Here is a 19605-nt window from a genome sequence, read left to right as displayed (position 1 = left end):
TGATGATATAGTTTCCAATTTGGAAGGCCAAATCCGCCTCTTTCTTTAATATCTTCTAAACAATTCATTTTTATCCTTGCTTTTTTACCTTGCCATATAAATTTTTTAACTAAGTTTGTTAAAGTTTTTAAAAAAATACCCCCTGGGTTTATTGGTATTGTCTGAAAAAGAAATAAGACCTTGGGTAAAATGTTCATCTTGATTGTTGCAATTCTTCCTAAGAAAGATATTTTCAAATTATTCCACATTACTAAGTCATTTTTAATTTCTGCTAGTAATTTCATATAATTATCATTTTTTAATGTTATTGTTTTCGCTGTTAAATTTATTCCTAAATATTTTACCTTTTTTACAATCTTTATTCCAGAAATACTTTCTAATTTCGTTTCTAGTGTTTTATTCATATTTTTAGTCAAGTAATGTGTTTTGCTTTTGTTTATCTTTAAACCTGCTACGTTTCCATATTGTTCAATGGTTTGTAGTAAGGTAGGAACTGTTGTAATCGGCTCTTCAATTATAAACATTAGATCATCTGCAAAGGCCTGGAGTTTGTAGGTTTCATCTCCTACGGTTAAACCTTTTATTTTGGGGTCCGCTCTTATTTTAATTAATAAGGTTTCAAGGGTCATAATAAATAGCAATGGTGATATAGGACATCCTTGGCGAACTCCCTTATTTATGTCAAGTATTGGTAATTGACTGTTATTCAATATTATATTCGTTGTTTGTTTTGAATATATGGTATCTATTAGGTTAACAAATTTTGGGCCAAATCTCATTTTATTTAATTGCATTTTTATAAATATCCAATTAACGTTGTCGAAGGCTTTTTGAGCGTCCAAAAACATTAAAGATGCCGTCTTGTCTGGGTGTTGTTCATAGTACTCTAGTATATTTATTACAGTTCTAATATTGTTTTTAATTTGTCTCCCTGGAAGAAACCCATTTTGGTCTTGGTGTATTATTCCATTTATAACTCTTTTGAGTCTCTCTGCATAAATGGCAATAAAGATCTTATAATCTACATTTAATAGTGATATAGGCCTATAGTTTTTAATCTTTTCTGGTTCTGTACCCTGTTTATGTATTAAGGTTGTCAGTGATTCTGACCAAGATTTGGGAATTTTTCCCTCAAGTCTACATAAATTAAAAGTTTCTAACATATGGTTTCTTATTGTTTCGTTGTCTATCTTGTACCATTCTGCAGGTATGGCATCTGGGCCTGTAGCCTTGTTGCTTTTCTGTTTTTTAATTGTTATTAAGAGTTCCTCCATTGTTATTGGTCCGTCCATGGTGGCCTGTTGATCTTCTGTTATTTGTGGTAAATTTGAAGCCTCTAAATAGTTAAAAACTTCATCTTCGATAACATGATCTTTAGCATATAATTCTTTATAAAAATTATACACAATGTCTGCCTTACCTTCTGTGTCATATTTTATTTTACCATCTTTATCTTCTAATTTTTGGATTAATTTTGATTGACTCTGTTTTCTAAGTTTATACGCTAGCCATCTACCAGGTTTATTTGCATGTTCAAAATAATGTTGCTTTGCTCTTTTGATCTTTTCAGTTAGTTGGTTTTGTTCTATAACTCTGATTTTATGTTTAATTACATTTATTTCTGTCTTTAAATCTCTGTTCTTAATATGTTGCTGCGATAAGGATTCTAATTGTTTTAGTTCATTTGTTAATTGTAAGTACTCTAATTTCTTTTCCTTATTGTGTTTTGCTGTATAGGATATTGTTAAACCTCTTATATACGCTTTAACTGTATCCCATAAGTTCTGTGGAGTAGTGTCTGATGTTTTATTAATTTCAAAAAATATTTTTAATTCCTTTTCAATCCAATCCTTATATTTCTTATCATTTAATATATACCTATTCATCCGCCAGTTGTTCTGTTTGTTGTTCATCGTCATATAGACCACTATTGGGTTATGATCAGCCCATGTATTAACGTCTATCTCAACCTCTCTTATTTGTTCTGCCACCGTTTTTGGTGCCCATAACATGTCAATTCTCGTCCAAATTTTGTGAGGATTGGAGTAAAAGGTAAATTGCCTTTTGTGAGGGTGTCTTTCCCTCCAAATGTCGCTTAGTAATAATTCCGCTTTCATTTTTTGAAAAGTACTAGGTAACAAATTTCTTCTTGTTTTTTTTACCTTTTCCCCTTTTTTTATTACCTCCCCCTCCTGAGTGGTCTAATTGTCTATTCGCGATAGCATTGAAATCACCTATTATCAATAAATTATCAATAGCTAAATCTATTATTGTTTGGTGTAAATTTTTATAAAATGTCATTTGGTCTTCATTGGGAGCATAAATAGAAACAACCACTAGAGGTCTAGGTTCAATATCTACTTGTACAATCAATATCCTACCCTCTTTATCCTTATATATTTGTTTGGATCTGCGAGATTTTATCTGCAAAAAACCTACCGTGTTTCCCCGATAGTAAGGCAGTGTCTTACTATCTTTTTACCCCCAAAAGCCCCACTGTGTCTTACTTTGGGGGTATGTCTTACATTGTCCCGGGCACCGGGGCCGGCTCGTCTTCGGGCGCGGGGAGCTGCCGGAAAGGAGGCGGGCGCCGACCTCGACGTTCGGCGGGTTGCGGGGAGCATCCCCTCGCCGCTCCCGGCAATGTTTCTCGGCAGGGGAGGCCAACTCCGCGGCGACACGGACGCTCGGCTGGCTGGCTAAAGGCAGGTCAAGGGGTGGATGGGCAGTCAAAAAGGGTGAGCGGCCGCCGCTGTGCCCTCCTTCGCCCGCCTCCTTTCCGGCAGTTCCCTGCGCGCCCCTCGCCTTCGCTCGCCGCGGCGCCACCGCCTCTTCCCCTGCCGAGGCTCAGCTGCAAGCGGCTCCGAGGCGAGCGGAAAGGAGGCGGGCGAAGGAGGGCGCAACTCCGGCCGCTCGCCTCGGAGCCGAGCGGCCTCGCTGGCCGCTTGCAGCTGAGCCTCGGCAGGGGAAGAGGCGGTGGCGCCGCGGCGAGCGAAGCGAGGGGCGCGCAGGGAGCTGCCGGAAAGGAGGCTGGTGAAGGAGGGCGCAGCTCCCTGCGCGCCCCTCGCCTTCGCTCGCCGCGGCGCCACCGCCTCTTCCCCTGCCGAGGCTCAGCTGCAAGCGGCTCCGAGGCGAGCGGAAAGGAGGCGGGCGAAGGAGGGCGCAACTCCGGCCGCTCGCCTCGGAGCCGAGCGGCCTCGCTGGCCGCTTGCAGCTGAGCCTCGGCAGGGGAAGAGGCGGTGGCGCCGCGGCCAGCGAAGGCGAGGGGCGCGCGGGGAGCTTGGAAGCAATGTCATCGCCCCCCCCGCAATACCGTTTATACCGTGTTTCCCCGAAAGTAAGACATATGTCTTACTTTCGGGGTATGGCTTATATAAGCCGACCCCCCTGAAACCCCCCATATGTCTTACAATCGGGGGGGTCTTACTATTGGGGAAACACGGTATGAAAATTCTCAGCACTACCCAGCAAGGATTTAATACCCCCTCCCCCGGTTAAGGAGGGAGCGAGTCACCCTAAACAGAGTAGCTGGGCGGGACTCCGCAGATGCAAATAGGATGACATGACACGCACATCTTGTCACTCTGAGCGCCACTTTATAAGTCTCCATATGAGCTTTTACTTCTCCTCCAACACTTCTCTAGACATCTTTTCTGGCGTTTCATCCCCTGGAGTTCCTCAGTGAACCAAGGAGATTTTCAGTGTCTGCCACAAAAAGGTCACAAAGGCGCAATCTGGTCAAGAGCCCCCACTGCTGCTTTATTCCAGGCTGCAGCAAGGGACTCTGCCAAACTGTGTACAAGCAAATCTGGCAAAACCCCAAGCGTCCTCTGAAAGCCCTTGGAGTCCATCAGGCATTTGGGGTGGAACCACTGAATCGGTTCTGCCTCCCTGCGGGGGAGGATTGGGGCCTTGAAAGCAAGCTGTAGCAGAAAATGATCTGACCATGACAAAGGCAAGGTATCTAAATCCCTTAATTTCAGATCATTACCCAGCTGCTCTGAGAGGAATACCATGTTGGGAATGTGATCCCCTCATGAGTTGGACCTTGAATTACTTGGGTCATGGCCATGGTTGCCATGATCTCCTGCGCCAACCCAGAGGATTCACCGAGCGACAGAAAGTTAAAGTCCTCCAAGACAATAAGTCTGGGGAACTTCACCGCCAGCTTGGCTACCTCTTCGAGTAGCGCAGGTAGGGCTGTTGACACGCAGCTGGGAGGCAGGTACGTGAGCAACAAGCCCACTCGAATCCCTAGATCCAACTTCACAAAGAGCGACTCACAAACTGCTATCTCAGCAGCGAGCTTGCGTAGGCTGAAGGTTTTCCTGGCTACAATAGCCAATCCTCCCCCCCTTCCCTCAGGTTGCGGCTGATGCCATACCTGAACCCAAGGGGTCACATTTCAGAGAGGGGAACTCTTCCCTCTGGGCCCAGCCAGGTCTCAATCACACATGCCAGGTCAGCCTCCACATCCAGGAGTAAATCATGAATGAGGGGAGCTTTATTTACAACCAACCTGGCATTAAGTAGCAACAACTTGAGCCCAGGGTCCGGGATTTGCCTGTCCCCAGTACCCCGGGCTGAGCTCATGGGGCTGGAACAAGGGATCACTTTCAAGCAGTGAGCTTTTGTTTCCTGGGTGCGGCATACCCCATGCCTCCCACCATATCTGCCTCTCCCCAGTAAAACCGGAATATTCCAGCCCTCTGCCATCCCACAGATGCGCTCCCCCATTCCACCCGCCTCTACATCATCAGGCAAAGTAACTCTCCCATTCATAAGACTCATCCCAATCATACTCTCCATCCAATCATTCCCAATCATCCACCTTAAGATTCACCCCCAATAAGTTAATTAGAAATAGTAATAGTTTAAATTAATTAAAATAGCAACAATAAAAACATAGAAAATTAAAAACCCTTAAAATTAATTAAAAGTATTAACAATATAAGACCCACAATATAAGACAATTCCCTTCCTTGCCATGGAGTATCCCCTGCCGTCCAATGAAGGGGGAGAACAGCTCTTAAAAGGCCTCCAGTTCAGATGGTCCAGTTTAAAAAAGGGAACAATCTCCCTGAATTAGGGCTGGGGTGGGCTGCTAGCTGGAACACTAAATTGGGCTCGTCACTGCGGCTTGTGACTGCTTATGGAGGCAGCACGATTTTGCTTCTGCACCTGTGGAGATAGCAAAATCATGTATGGAGTCACCTGTGTTTTGGTGAGGTTTTTTTTGCTTCCGTGCATGCCAAAACATGGGCGCAACTGCAGCTCCACGCACGATTTTGCTATCACCACAGGTGCAGAAGCAAAATCGCTCTGGCCCTGCAAGCACTCACGAGCTGCGGTGGTGAGCCCAATTTAGCGTTCCGGCTGGAGCCCATCCCTGAATAGGACTAATATAAACCATAATGAAAAACAAACAGCATTAATATTTTTAGATGCCCAAAAGGCATTTGTAAATTGGGATTTTATGTTAGAATAGCTTAAAAATATGAAGTTTGGCCAAAATTTTATTAGGGTAATTACTGCCATATATTCAGAACAATTTGCAAATGTAATAATAAATGAAGAAACAGCATCTAAAATTGAAATACAGAAAGGAAAATTGAAATACAGAAAGGATAGTGACAAGGATGTTAACTATCACCATTATTCATTTTGACACTGGAAGTCCTGTTAAGAATAATTAGAGATAATGATCAAATAAAAGAATTGAAAGTGAAAAAAAACATATAAATTACAAGCATTTGCAGACAATCTCATTTTTATTATAGAAGGCCCATTGGAATCTGGCCAACATTTAATGAAATTATTGGATAAATTCAGGAAATCCATTGGATTAAAAATAAATAGAAAAACCCCCAAAATGATTGTTAAAAACACTAAAGAAATACAGAGCTGGGGTGGCGCAGCAGTAGAGTGCCGTACTGCAGGCCACTGAAGCTGACTGTAGATCTGTAGGTCAGCGGTTCAAATCTTATCACCGGCTCAAGGTTGACTCAGCCTTCCATCTTTCCAAGATGGGTAAAATGAGGACCCGGATTATGGAGGTAATATGCTGGCTCTGTTAAAAAGTGCTATTGTTAACATGTTGTAAGCCGCCCTGAGTCTAAGGAGAAGGGCGGTATAAAAATCAAATAAATAAATAAATAAATACAGAAAAAGGAATTGACAGAAAAATTGAATATTCAAATAACAAAGATGATAAGATATTTGGGAATCAATTTAACTTCTAGAAATATAACTGGAAAAAAACAACTACGATAAATGAAAAAAATTTAAAAAGATTTTAGAAAATTTGGCAAAGTTGCAACTTTCTTTTATGGGAAGGATTGCAGTAATTAAAATGAACATTTTTACCCAAAATTCTTTTTTTATTTCAGATTATTCCTATAAAATTAAATTAAGAATATTTTACACATTTTAATAAAACAGTAAGTAAATTCATTTGGCAAAAAAAAAGACCAATCCAAGAATAAGGCTTAATTTTTTACAGGAAGCAAAAGATAAAGGTGGATTTGGCTTACCTGATTGGAAAGGATACTGTCAACCAGCAGTTCTTACATGGGCTAAAGAATAAATCAAATTAGAAGACTCGGAATATTAGAATTAGAAGGACATGACCTACAGGCAGGTTGGAACTCTTTCCTATTGGATGGAAAAAATGTAGCGCATTGATACTTTATGGCCCACCATGTAAGAAGATTGTTAATAAATGAATGGTTAAATACTAAAAAATTAATGTATAGAGGTATCCCAAATTGGTTCTTGGCGTTAGAAGCTTTTGTGCACCCAAATTTTTAAAAAAATCAGACAAAGTTATAACATATAAAGATATAACATATAAATTATTATATAAATTATATAAAGATATAACATATAAATTATTAAGGGTGAAGGGCCCATAAAAACCAGGTTGCGATTAAAAGAAGAAGTATTGAATTAGAATGGTGGGAATATCTTCAGATAAAATTGAGATATGAAAAGGTAAAAGAGAAAGGGGGATAGAGAAAAAAACTATTAGATAAAATATTATTAGGACCAGATGAGAAACCAATTCAAAGACTATGCCAATATCTGTTGAACTATAAGATGGAAACAGAGTTAAAGATAATATGGGCCCAGAATTTCGATATAATATTAAGTTAGATGAATGGCAACAAATGTGGGCTAGAAATAAAAAATTGACTTTGGTCATAGCATATAAGAACTGGTACAAAATGTGTTTTTTTAGGTGGCATATAACGCCTATACAATTAGCAGAAATAAATAAAAAATATACACCTAGAAGCTGGAAATGTAAAAAAGAATTTGATTCTCAATCATTTATGGTGATGCTGTGATAAAGCAAAAAAAATATTGGGAAATAATTCAAATTTGGTTAGAAAAATTATTACAAAGAAAAATAGAAAACAAACCTGAATTATTTTTACTGGGGGGTCCAATTTATGGCCAAATACTGGAGAGAGTTTATAAAGGTCCATTGTTTAGGCTCTGCTCTATCCAAGCACTAACAGAGCCACTAAACGCATGAACATAATGCTAGAACATTACTTAAGACGCTATGTTAATTATCAACAAACCAACTGGGCAGACCTGCTACCATTTGCTGAGGTAGCATATAACAATGTGGCTAGCCCCTTGCCAAATTACCAGTGGCATGGAATTCGTCCCCATGCCAGAATTCCCTAGAAAGCTACCCTCCTCCATGACCCTAAATGAATGGATGAAGGACAGCATGGGAGAACATAAAACAAGCTCTGGAGGCTGCAAAAAACCAAAAAGTGCAAGCTGATAAACATAGATCCTCCCAACCATTCTTTTGAATAGGGAGTAGAGTTTACCTCTCCACCATGTATTTGAGACTAAAACTACCCTACAAAAAGCTAGGACCCAAATCATCAGTCCCTTCTCCATCATGAAAATTACTAATCCTGTCACGGTGGAGTTGAAGCTTCTACATCTCCTGGGGAAAGTGCATCCGCTCTTCCACAGAGCCTGTGAAAGCCAGCAATCAAATCACAGCTGTGGTCAGTACACCCCAAAGCCAATCGTTCTTCAGGGAGAATTATGCATTGTTGTGGTTAGCTCTGGCCCAGCTCCTGCCCCAAGGACTGTGGATGTGGGGGAGACATCCACATGCTGCAGGCCTGTTTTGCCCCCGTTGGAATCTGCTGATGAATGCTCCTCTGACCAAGAAGACATGAGTGACAGGGAGGAGGAGAGTGTGGCAGACAGCTCAGAAGGAGATCAATTATCTAGCTCCTCCTTGTATTCAGAACAAGAGTTAATGATACAGCCACGCATGCGGAGAGCGATGCATAGGCAACAACAACTGAGAGATTGCTATCAAAGAAAATGAGGTCACCTGTGGTTGGGTGGGGCTGTGGTAATTAGTGAGGCTGCTATAAATAGCAGCCTGTGGGTTTGGCCATTGTGGAGGATTATCTGATCGTTGTGTTTCGTGACTGCTTTACTGACTCTGACCTTTTGTGTGCTGATTTTTCCCCACTTTGAAACTAAACCAGGGCAAAGTGTGTTTCACTTTGTGAAAGAAGAAGGACTGTGAATTTATTTCTTTATTTATTAGATTTGTATGTCACCCCTCTCCGCAGACTTGGGGTGGCTCAAACACAATAAAAACAGTTTGTAACAAATCTAATAATTTACAATATAAAATATTAAAAAACCCCATTATTAAACAAACATACACACAAGCATACCATACATGAATTGTATAGGCCTGGGAGAATTGCCTCACATCTGCAAGCTAAGTACCACAGAACTGATAAAGGACTTGTACAAATTACCAGTTTGTTTGGAAAAGAGTGCTCTCTGCTATACAAAAAGAATGCTTAGTTTATTTGAATTTTCATTATAAAGAACATTGTTTTGAATTTTCAAACGTGTGTGTGTCTGAAATTTGTACCTGTGAATTTTTGGGAGGATTCAACCAGAGAGCCCGACAGAACAATGCATTATGAGGTAAAGCCAATCCTAGACTCCAGACTGTATAATGGAAGGCTCTAATACCTAGTGCAATGCAAGGAGTACCTGTTGTCCAAAGCTATCTGGGTAAAGAGCTGGGATGTAAAAACAGACTGACTAAGCAATTTCCCAATAAATACCGTCAAAAGCCAAAGCCACCTCCGGTGGGGGTGGGTGGGGAGGTAAGAGGGGTGGATGATTGAAAATCTCTCCATTTGAATTTTTCAGGAAATTCTCTCCAATTAAGGGGGGAGAGATCCGACTCAACTCTGTAGTAAACCTGGCTGAAGCCATCTTATCCTGCCTCTAGAGTTGTCATGAAGCCTGAGAAAGAAGGGGAGGAGGGAAGTAGATAGCCCAGCTTTCAGTCAAAATAAAAAGTTTTCCTATGAGAACCAAGATAATTGTAACAGATGGTTTGTGAAGGAGGAGAGAAGCCTGCCAATTTTATTCACTGGGTATGTGACTGATGATACTGGGGAGGGGAAAAGTTTTATTCTTTTAATTAGGTGAGAACCACTGGAACTTTCAGAGTTGGTTTTCACTGGCTGTGCTGATATGATGTATCCAATAAATATGTTATTTGAGGAATCTACCTGCCTCGGAGTTCTGATTTCAATGGGTGCATTACTTGGGAACTTGACAAATGGAATAAGCAATTGTGTTGGAATGCAGGAACAGAAATTGTGTTGGAGGAAATCGTTTCTAACAATAGCAAATTTCACTGGATCCAATCCATTTTATGCTATAATGTTATAATTATAAATGAAGCTATCAGTATTTGAATTAAAGATGACTCAGCAATTTGTCCCTTTTTTGTCTTGCAGGGTATTGAAAAGTTGTCTTCAAAAGAAATGAAAGTCAGTCAAGGCAAAAATGGAAATAAAGTTGTTAGAAAAATTGCAGAACTGGGACTTACATCAGAAGAAAATAAAAGTGAAATCAAAGTCGAAAAGGAACTCAAGAAAAGAACATCTGCCTCTTTCCAATTGGAGGTTAGCCGACCAGATGTTGAAGGAAAAACTCAATGTGAGATGGCAGAAGCCAGTCCAGAAGAACTTCAAAAACAAAGAAATATACTTAAAAATGAAAAACATATTAAAAAAGATGAGTCAGAAACACCAGGTGTTAAGAATGTACTGAAGAAAGAGGGCAAACCATCCAAAGATAAAAATGAAAAAGAAAGAAGTCTTTCTGAAGACAAATCATTAATGAAGTATAAATGTAAGGGAGATAATGTTCAGAAAATAAGTGAAAATGTTGAAAATGTACCATCTGAGAAGAGCATGAGAAATGAAGAAACTGTTGTGAAAAATTATCAGCTTCCCAAAGTTTGGCCTGATGATAAAATTGAAAAGAAAAACAAGCATAGAAGTGAAAAAAAGGCTTCTATGAACAGCAAAGAGATGAAAAACATTTCAGAAAAAAATGAGATAATACGTAAAGAAAACAACAGAAAAGAGAGGCAGCTTTCCACAGAGAAATTGAAAGCAGAATACAAATCCAAGAAGTTTCCAAATGATTCTAGGCCACCAAAAGAGTCACAGAGTACCTCAAAAATTCATGCTTCTTCCATAACATCAAAACGAAATGAAGAGAAGCATGATACAGAATCATTCAATTTGGATCATATTTTGCGGCAAGGTGATAATCTGCACAAAATCAGGCGAAGATCAAAGAGTGGCTTAGAAGAAAGGATTGTATTAAAACCAATGTCCAAGAGTTATAACAAATCAGCCAAAGTACCTGAATTACAAGAAAGTTTATCTAAGCAGGAATCTGTGCAGAAATTGGACAAAGATAAACATTCAGAAGAGAGTGATCTAGACAAACAATCTAAGTTCAAACAGGAAATGAATTTTTTTGAAGAAAATTCCACTGAGTTGGAAATTGAAAGTGAAGCACATTCACTTAGCAATTTCCAAAAATATGTTGATCATAAAGTTAAGGGACAGTTGGGAGAAAAAATAAGAGAGAGAAGTAAAAGTGATAAATATTTGAGTACTTCCAAACTGGAAAGGAGATTGTCAGCAGATAATTATAAAAGCAAAAATTTTAAGCATAATAACAAGGACATGAAAAAGAAAGATGATGAGGGCAAATCAGAAGACAAAGGCATTAAAGAAGTAGAAAACAATACAAAGATATCAGAAAATCTGCGCACAGAGAAGAAGCCTATTAAAAGATTAAGTAATGAATATCAAATGGTGAATACATCAACCCAAGAAATAGGTATGAGAGAGGAAAAAATACCAGCCGTCACAAGCCTTTTCATTTCTCTTCAAAAGAGTACTGAGCATTTACTGTATTCTGATCAAACCCAGGAGCCAATGGAGGAATGTTGCAGTGAGATACATAATCAACAAAGCCAAATTGAGGAAGAAAGCAGTAACAATTTACGGAGAAAAGCTGAACTGAAAAACATTGTCAGAGACCATCATTTCAAGTCTGAATTCAGTACAACATTGTACTCAAATTTCAGTAACTCTGAAGAAAAAGTGGATGTTTTTTCTAAGGAAGTAAATATATCAAGTGGCACTTTCAGGCAGATTCCAAAGGATTTAAGTTGTTTTCAAAAAGAACAGCATCATGTAAATGCTTCTTATGAAGAAACTGATCACGTTTTACCTGATGCTGCTCATAAAAATGAAAAATTAAAATTTCATGGAATGACTGAGGATGGCCATAGTCCAAAGAATCTTATAAGTAGAGGTAATCAAAGTTGGAAAAGTATTTCTTCAATAAAAAAATCAACAAGGGAATGTGCACATCAGAAATCTATGGATGTAGATCTTCCAGAAATCACAGAGCCTTCAAATAATAGAACTAAAGAGGGATCTTTGAATAGATCTTGTGTTAAATACACCATTTCAGATAGTCAAACCCTTGCTGTTAAAATGAAATTTTATGATAACATTGTACTTAATGCAAACCTGAAAGATGAGACTGCCAATATAAGAATTAAAAACTCAGAAGACACAATACATTTACCTTCTAAACTAATACCTGTAAAAAGGATAAGTGCTGTAGCAAACATTCAGGAGGTTACTAGGCAAAAAAACCCTGGAAGTGCATCAACTAGTATTTTAGAGGATAATAATCCCATAGACCCAGAAGCAGCATCTACAAATAGAAGTGCAAACAAATATGTTTTAACCAACTTGGAGAAAGTAGAAAGGGATCATTTCAGTGAGGATATTGCAGAATACAAACTGAAAACAGACAAAGATCAGAGTATTCATAATTTAGAATTGTCTTCAGGTTCAGTGCCCAAAAATATTCTAGGAAAAAAAATCAAAGTATTTCCACTCATCAAAGGAGGAAATGACATGAAAGAACTTGCTGAAGATAATAATGAAGGCAGTGTAGTAGGCAGTAGTGTAGAAGGTAGCCATTGCATTGTTAGTCACAGTAGTATGGAAACAGATGCAAATGTTATAGGAACTAGCACAGAAAGACCTACTGGGAACCCTTCCATAGCTGATAGTATTAGAGAAAACCATGGAGATAAAGACATGTCAACTTTATTGAGTGAAAGTGAAGCCATCATTACTTGCTCAGAAGAACAAAGAAAGGGTCATTTAAGTTATGCAAGTATAGAAGCAGATGAAGGTTTCACTTTAGGCCCTTGGAGTAAAGAAAATGCCCATTCTGTAACAGAAAAAACAATTGGTGAGTGGACTGTCACAACCGCTGAAGAAAGTGGTGCTGTTATGGAAGAGCTTGCAATATGTGAGAGTTCTTCAACCAGTATGAAGGAAAGAGAAAGTGGTGAATGCACCGTGAATTATGTAGAAGAAAGTACAAAGAAGGCAGTCAATGGAAGAAGAGATGAACTTGATCAAAGTGTGAATAGCTGTGTAACAGAAGAGAAAGATGATGCTGTAACCAGTGCAAGCTCTGAACAAAAATGTGTGGCTTCCAACTATGGCAATATAAACAAATTTGATGGTGGTGCCACATGCAGAGGTGAAATAGAAAGTGATGGTGCTGTAACCAGTGCAGGTACTGAAGCTCAGAATCAGTCTTTGATTGGTGAAAATCCAGATACCTTTCAGAGTAATTCAGTTCGATCTGAAAAAGCTAAAACAGCTGAGGGCACTGTTACTTGTACAGCTATAGAAACTGAATACATTACTTCTGTTATCTGTTCAGTGACTGGTACAGATTCACAAGAGAATGCTGTAACTGGGCTACGTCCTGAAATGGTAAATAACATAGCAACAATATCCCAAGCTGACAAAAGTGAAGACATTGTAAATGGTGAGAGTGCTGTAACTAGCACAGGAATAATAGCAGAAGATGATCCTGCTTGTACTCTTTTGGAGGTAAACCAGAAAGGATTTGTAGGAGTCTCAGACCCAGAAGAAAAATATCAACTTGCCACAGACAGTACAGAAGTTAGAACTGAAACAAATGCTGTTGAGGTCAGTCAAGGTTCATATATTGATGATGAAGGTTGTGTAACCAGCACAGGTGAAAAAGAAGAGGATGAAGAAAGTGAAAATTTTGTAACTAGTACAGGAAGAGGCCACGAAGAAGCAGAACATGTGTTGGCTTGTACAGGAACAGAAGAAAATGGAATGCTGCTTATTAACATGGGAACTACAGAACATGAAAGTTCTGCCTGTCTGCCTACAGATCAGCTTGGAACCGGGTTAGATGAATATTCTTTAAATGCAAATAAAAGTTCTATTGATATGGCATGCTTATCAAAAGAAATGAAGGTTGATAGTGTTCACAATAATATAAAGGGGACGGTTGCATGCAGCACCACTACCGTTGGCATAAGTAATGAAAATATGGCATTTGTTTCATCAAAAGAGGATTCTCTGTTAATCAAGACACTGAACACTGACAATGAACTCTTAAATAAACAAAGTATAAATCGGCCATTGGTTAGTGAAGAGAAGAGTGAGAACACTGAATCTTCCTTGGATAGCAAGAAATGTGGAAAGCTGAAAGAAAGAAATATACTTTCAGCATCTGTTAGTGAAAATGATAAAAGAAAAAGTGAGATCTTTTCTACAAGTGGGGTTAAATTGTGCTCTATTTCAGCACGTTCTGCCAAGCACAATGAGCCAACATTACCACTTGTTGCAAGAACAATTGAAAACTTAGAGAAGGTCAAAGGTCTGCTAATATCTGAAGATTTTAGTTTTCCTGCACCAAGTACAACTGTCAAATATAGAAATCAAGATGGGGATAATATAAAATCTAATAAAGTTTCTACTAGTATTTTAGAAGAATTTGAAACTCCAATCATAACAGTGAAAGATACTGACACTGTACTTGCCATTAACAGAGTTGTAGAGAAAACCAGTAGCATTGAGATAAATGCTTTTCATATGCCCTGTGTATTTGCTGAAGGAAGTGATAAAATCCAGGTGGTTGGATATAAAGAGGGAAGGGATGAATGCGCTACAATTTCCACAAGTATAATTGAAGACACAGAAATTCCTATTTCAGAGGAAGGCAATGAAGACATTGCTCAATGCTTTGATCTAAGACTGGAGCAAACAACTGATACTGCCACAATCTCAACAAGTTCAGTAGAACATTTTGAATTTTCTGCTGAGAAACAAATTAATCAGATCTCTGAAACAGAAGGAAAATTGAATTTTGTTCAACTTGCAACTGAAATATGTAACAGAGGTACACATAGTGTAGTTGTGCCAATAGAAACAAAACACAGAGGTGAAAATACAGTGGTCTCCCTAGAAATAGAAAAGTACAAAACTATTCAAGAAGCTACAGGCCAAGAATCTGAATTAGATGAAAGTGACTTACATTTACTTACAAAAGAAGAAGTATGTCATGGCCTTGAGTTCAGTATTATTAATAGCAGATCTGATCAAATGTTTATTGGTTCAACTACAGAGGATCCTGACAGAACAGGGGCTGCTGCCTCAGAAGAAATTCCATGTACATTGACAAGCACAGAAATGGAAGAGAAAATCAGTATGTGCCCTGAAGAATTAGATCCTGCTATATTGACAGATTTAAAAAACAGTAAGAATTTAGTTGAGTTACCTAATGATGGTCAAGGGATCCAGGGTGGGGAAGAAAATAGAGAACCTTCAATTATATCCAGGACTGATGGCAATAATGAAAGCAAAAAAATTTCTACAAGTGCAATGGAACTTGTTAATGTAGTTGAACTTCCCTGTGCAGAAATAAGTTTTGATTCCTGTGTATTTCGTCGTCTATCTGCTGAAACACATATGGCTGGAAATAAATCCAAAGAAGATGGGAAATATATTGAGGTTCTGTCAAAACCTATTGGTCTACTAGAAAAAAAAAAGTGGAATAAGAAGATAGACTTTATTATTCACCAACCAGTATTAAAAGCTGAAGTTACTGAAGAAAAGGATGTCTCCAACTCCAGTTCATTACCATTTCAATTTGGAGGAAATTCTGAGAATGCTCAATGTAGCACGGCTGATATAGAAGCTAAAGTATCAGATGCTCTTGTTCATGGAAATATAGAAAACAATCATGGTAAGAATTAAATATAAGAAATTATCTGTAGTTTAGGATTGAGCTGTTAAGTCCGTGGTGTTCGCTGAGCTTGTTTGCAGATGTTTCATTTTCTAGGTAATATCATCACTGAAAATGAGTATGGGGTTTGCTCCCTGTATATGCCCTTGGACTAAAATATTGTTTTCTGCTTCATAGTTAGCTTTTGAAGGTATATTAGAAAGGATGCGTTCCAGTTTTTAATGGTTTTAGCTTGATCTAAGGTGCTCAAGGTTTTCCAGTTGAAACTATTATTGATTTTGTCCATGTGCTGTAAATTTTCAGCATGCCTTCTGATTGCAAGTTTGTGTTTATTGATGTGCTCTGCTAGTCTTCTACTTGTCTGTTTTACATAGTTGTTAGTCCTTACACTGCGTGTTGTAGATGATTCCTGTTTTTCTCCCTTCTACGATAACACTTATCCTTGTTGGTTCTGTACTAGGTTGATAATTTTCTGAGTAGCATAATAGGTTTAATCACCATAGTAGGTTGATAATTCCTGATCCTTGATAAAAGAATAACACTACCATACAGCGAAAATTTCAGAATAGCCAAAAGACTACTACAACCAGAAAGCGTTACTGTAGCCCAGTGGTTCCCAAATCTTTTCAGTCCACTGCCACTTTGGTGCTACAAATTCATCCTCTGTGCCCCCACCCTCTTCAGGTGGATGTGGCTTGGTGGTCAGGTGACTTGGTGGGCGTGGCCAACTTTTAAAATGAGTTGAAATTCACTTAGCAATGTTCTTGCTTAACAACCAAAATTTTGGGCTCAGCAAGCTTGGTGAAGCATAGTGAATATGGCAGAGTGACAGCAAGCAAACAAGTACCAGGACTTGATAATAATTGTAAGATTCTGAGGATTTAAATCCAATCAAATTTATTTATTTATTTATTTATTTATTTGACTTTTATGCCGCCCAATCCCGAAGGACTCAGGGTGGTTTACAACAACGATATAAGAACAATAAAAATAAATACTGAACAATAAAAGAAGTTGAACAATTAGCTAAAGTTAAAATATAACAAATCTTTTAAAAACCCATTAAAAAGTTATTATAAAAAGAAAATTACAATCATGCATACAAAAGCTAATGATTTGAATTTATTTTTTAAAATATAGCTTGGAATCAATTAACAAAGTAGCTCAAGTTTCATCATGCTATGAAAGAAAGCTATAATAATAATTCCTCAGGGCCCCTCAGCTTGATTGTTTTCTTGCAGATGTTTCATTAACCAAATTAGGTAATATAATCAGTGCCTAGTAGGGAGTAGGGTTTGTTCTCATTTATATTTTATTAATTTGTCCTATCAGAGTTGTGGGAGTGGGAGTCATTTGATTGGGCTATTTACTGTTAGCTTCTTTATGATTTCCTTAATTGGATATTTGCTTCTCTTTGGACTAATGTTAATCTTAGCCTTAATCTTGTCACCTCGGTGTTGATTGTTGGTGAGGAGGTGCTCTGGTGTTTTTGTTCCCTTATTGGTTGTCTCTTGAAATTATACAGAGATTGTTTACATCTTTGTGCCTATTGATGGTCAATTTGTCAGAATGCCAGATTTCCAGGAATTCCCTAATATTTTGGACTTGATCTAGGATGGTCTGGGTCAGGAGTCGGCAAACTTAAACACTCAAAAAGCCATTTTGATCTGTTTTCCACAGAAAAAAACAACACAGGGAGCCACAAAACTTGGATGGGCATGGCCAAGTTGACATCATTCACTCTCACCCAGTCACATGACCGCCCCCTGCAACGCCTATCCAGCCAGTCATTAGGACAGAGACTGGGAACTACAAAACCCTTTTCTCTTCCCCCCCCTCCCGCACCCTTCTATCTATTTATGGGAGATAGGACTTTTTGCCTTCGTTCCAATAATAATAATAATAATAATAATAATAATAATTATTATTATTATTATTATTTATTAGATTTGTATGCCGCCCCTCTCCGAAGACTCGGGGCGGCTCAGAGCAACAATAGAAACAATATAACAGTGAAACAAATCTAATATTAAAATAAAACATATCTAAAACCCCAGCAATTTAAAACCATACAACACATACATACCAAACATAAAATATAAAAGCCTGGGGGAGGATGTCTCAGTTCCCCCATGCCTGGCGTTAAAGGTGGGCCTTGAGTAATTTGCGAAAGACAAGGAGGGTGGGGGCCGTTCTAATCTCTGGGGGGAGTTGATTCCAGGGGGCCGGGGCCGCCACAGAGAAGGCTCTTCCCCTGGGGCCCGCCAAACGACATTGTTTGGTCGATGGGACCCGGAGAATGCCAACTCTGTGGGACCTTATCGGCCGCTGGGATTTGTGCGGTAGAAGGCGGTTCCGGAGGTACATTCTGGTCCAATGCCATGTAGGGTACCATTTGAAGTTTCCGAACACTTTTCAAGGGTAGCCCCATGTAGAGAGCGTTGCAGTAATCAAACCTCGAGGTGATGAGGGCATGAGTGACTGTGATCAATGACTCCCTGTCCAGGTAGGGCCGCAACTGGTGCATCAGGCGAACCTGGGCAAACGCCCTCCTCGCCACAGCCGAAAGATGGTGTTCCAATGTTAGCTGTGGATCGAGGAGGACGCCCAAGTTGTGAACCCTCTCTGAGGGGGTCAATAATTCCCCCCCCCCAGGTAATGGATGGACAGATAGAATTGCCCTTGGGAGGCAAAACCCACAGCCACTCCGTCTTGTCTGGGTTGAGTTTGAGCTTGTTGACACCCATCCAGACCCCAACAGCCTCCAGGCACCGGCACATCACTTCCACTGCTTCGTTGACTGGACATGGGGTGGAGATGTATAACTGGATATCATCGGCATATTGATGATACCTCACCCCATGACCTTGGATGATCTCAACCAAGGGCTTGAGCAGGGGGTCAGACTGGATGGCCTCTGAGGTCCCCTCAATCTCTTTCATTCTGTTTCAATCTCCTGCTTGAGCTGGAGGTCAGACTAGATGGCCTCTGAGATCCCTTCCATCTCTTTGATTTTGTAACAGTCTCCTGAATGAGAAGGGGGTCAGACTAGACTAGAAGCCCCCTCCCCCCAGACCCTCAAGATGAACTGGTGTGTGTGTGTGTGTGTGTGTGTATGAAAGAGTGAACTGTCCCATTCTTTCCTTCCCAAAATAGCGTTTTGTTAGGACCATTCTGATTGGGTGGTGTTGAAGTGTCTCATGTGGCCAAAAGGCTATGTTTGAATGTGGATTTTTGTGACGAAAGGGCTGGGATGAATATCTAGGGGCCTTTTGGCAATGGAGATAATGCAGCGGCCGCTCAGCTGCAACGGAAGAAAGAGCTTCATCCAACTGGCAGAGGCAAAAAGTCCTAAACCTCTATCAATGTCTCTCTCCCATTCTTTCTGTATCTCTCTGCCCCTCTGTATCTCTCTATGGCTCTCTCTCCTCCTTTCCCTCTCTATCTCCCCCCTCTCTCTATCTCTCTCCCCCTCTTTGTATCTCTGTGTCTCTATGTCTTTTTCCTCTGTCTCTCTGTATCTATGTCTCTCTCCCTCTCTGTCTGTATCTCTCTCTTCTCTCTTCCCCCCCCCCACATATCTCTATCTTTCTCCCCCTCTTTCTGTATTTCTCTCTCTCTCTCCCTCTGTATGTCTCTCCCCTTCCATCTCTCTCTCACCCCTCTTCCAGCACCAGCCAAAATATAATTGATCATGTGGGGATGCTGCAACAGACTTGTGTGAAGACAGTCATAAATCATTTTTTTGTTGTAACTTTGAATGCTCACTATATGAACTGTTATAAGTTATATTGTAAAGTAAGAGAAACAGCCAGAAGAGGTCCTCAAATGTAAATTCATGTTTTAATGACAGTAATTTTTATGACAAGACATAATGTGGTGTCCCAATCAATGAAACTACAGTATCTACATTTAACATAGGACTGTATGTCATTTGTAGTGTTTTGAAGTATCCATTGCATTTCTATCAGATTTCAGTTGAACTGAAGTAAGGGAATAGAGAACAGTGGATCTTTTCTTCCCTGGAAGTTTCAAACAGAACAGGATGGTTGATTCTTTCTCTTAGTGAGGGGTGAACTACTTTATTTTTTGGAGCATAAGATGCACCTT

General features: G+C 39.5%; 1 protein-coding gene across 1 annotated transcript in view; it reads left to right on the top strand.

Annotated features, from left to right (window-relative positions):
* The window catches only part of LOC139170323 (biorientation of chromosomes in cell division protein 1-like 1), a 115894-nt gene that overhangs the window by 77089 nt on the left and 19200 nt on the right, over positions 1 to 19605 (top strand). Inside the window, exon 10 of the mRNA XM_070757351.1 lies at positions 9822 to 15495. Within this exon, the coding sequence (XP_070613452.1) occupies positions 9822 to 15495 (5674 nt within the window). The remainder of the gene's footprint in view (positions 1 to 9821; positions 15496 to 19605) is intronic.

This window comes from Erythrolamprus reginae, chromosome 7 (genome assembly GCF_031021105.1).
Source record: "Erythrolamprus reginae isolate rEryReg1 chromosome 7, rEryReg1.hap1, whole genome shotgun sequence".
Taxonomy (NCBI): Eukaryota; Metazoa; Chordata; class Lepidosauria; order Squamata; family Dipsadidae; genus Erythrolamprus; species Erythrolamprus reginae.
The sequence above is the reverse complement of the archived record's forward strand: the minus strand, read 5'-3'. Positions and strand labels throughout refer to the sequence as shown.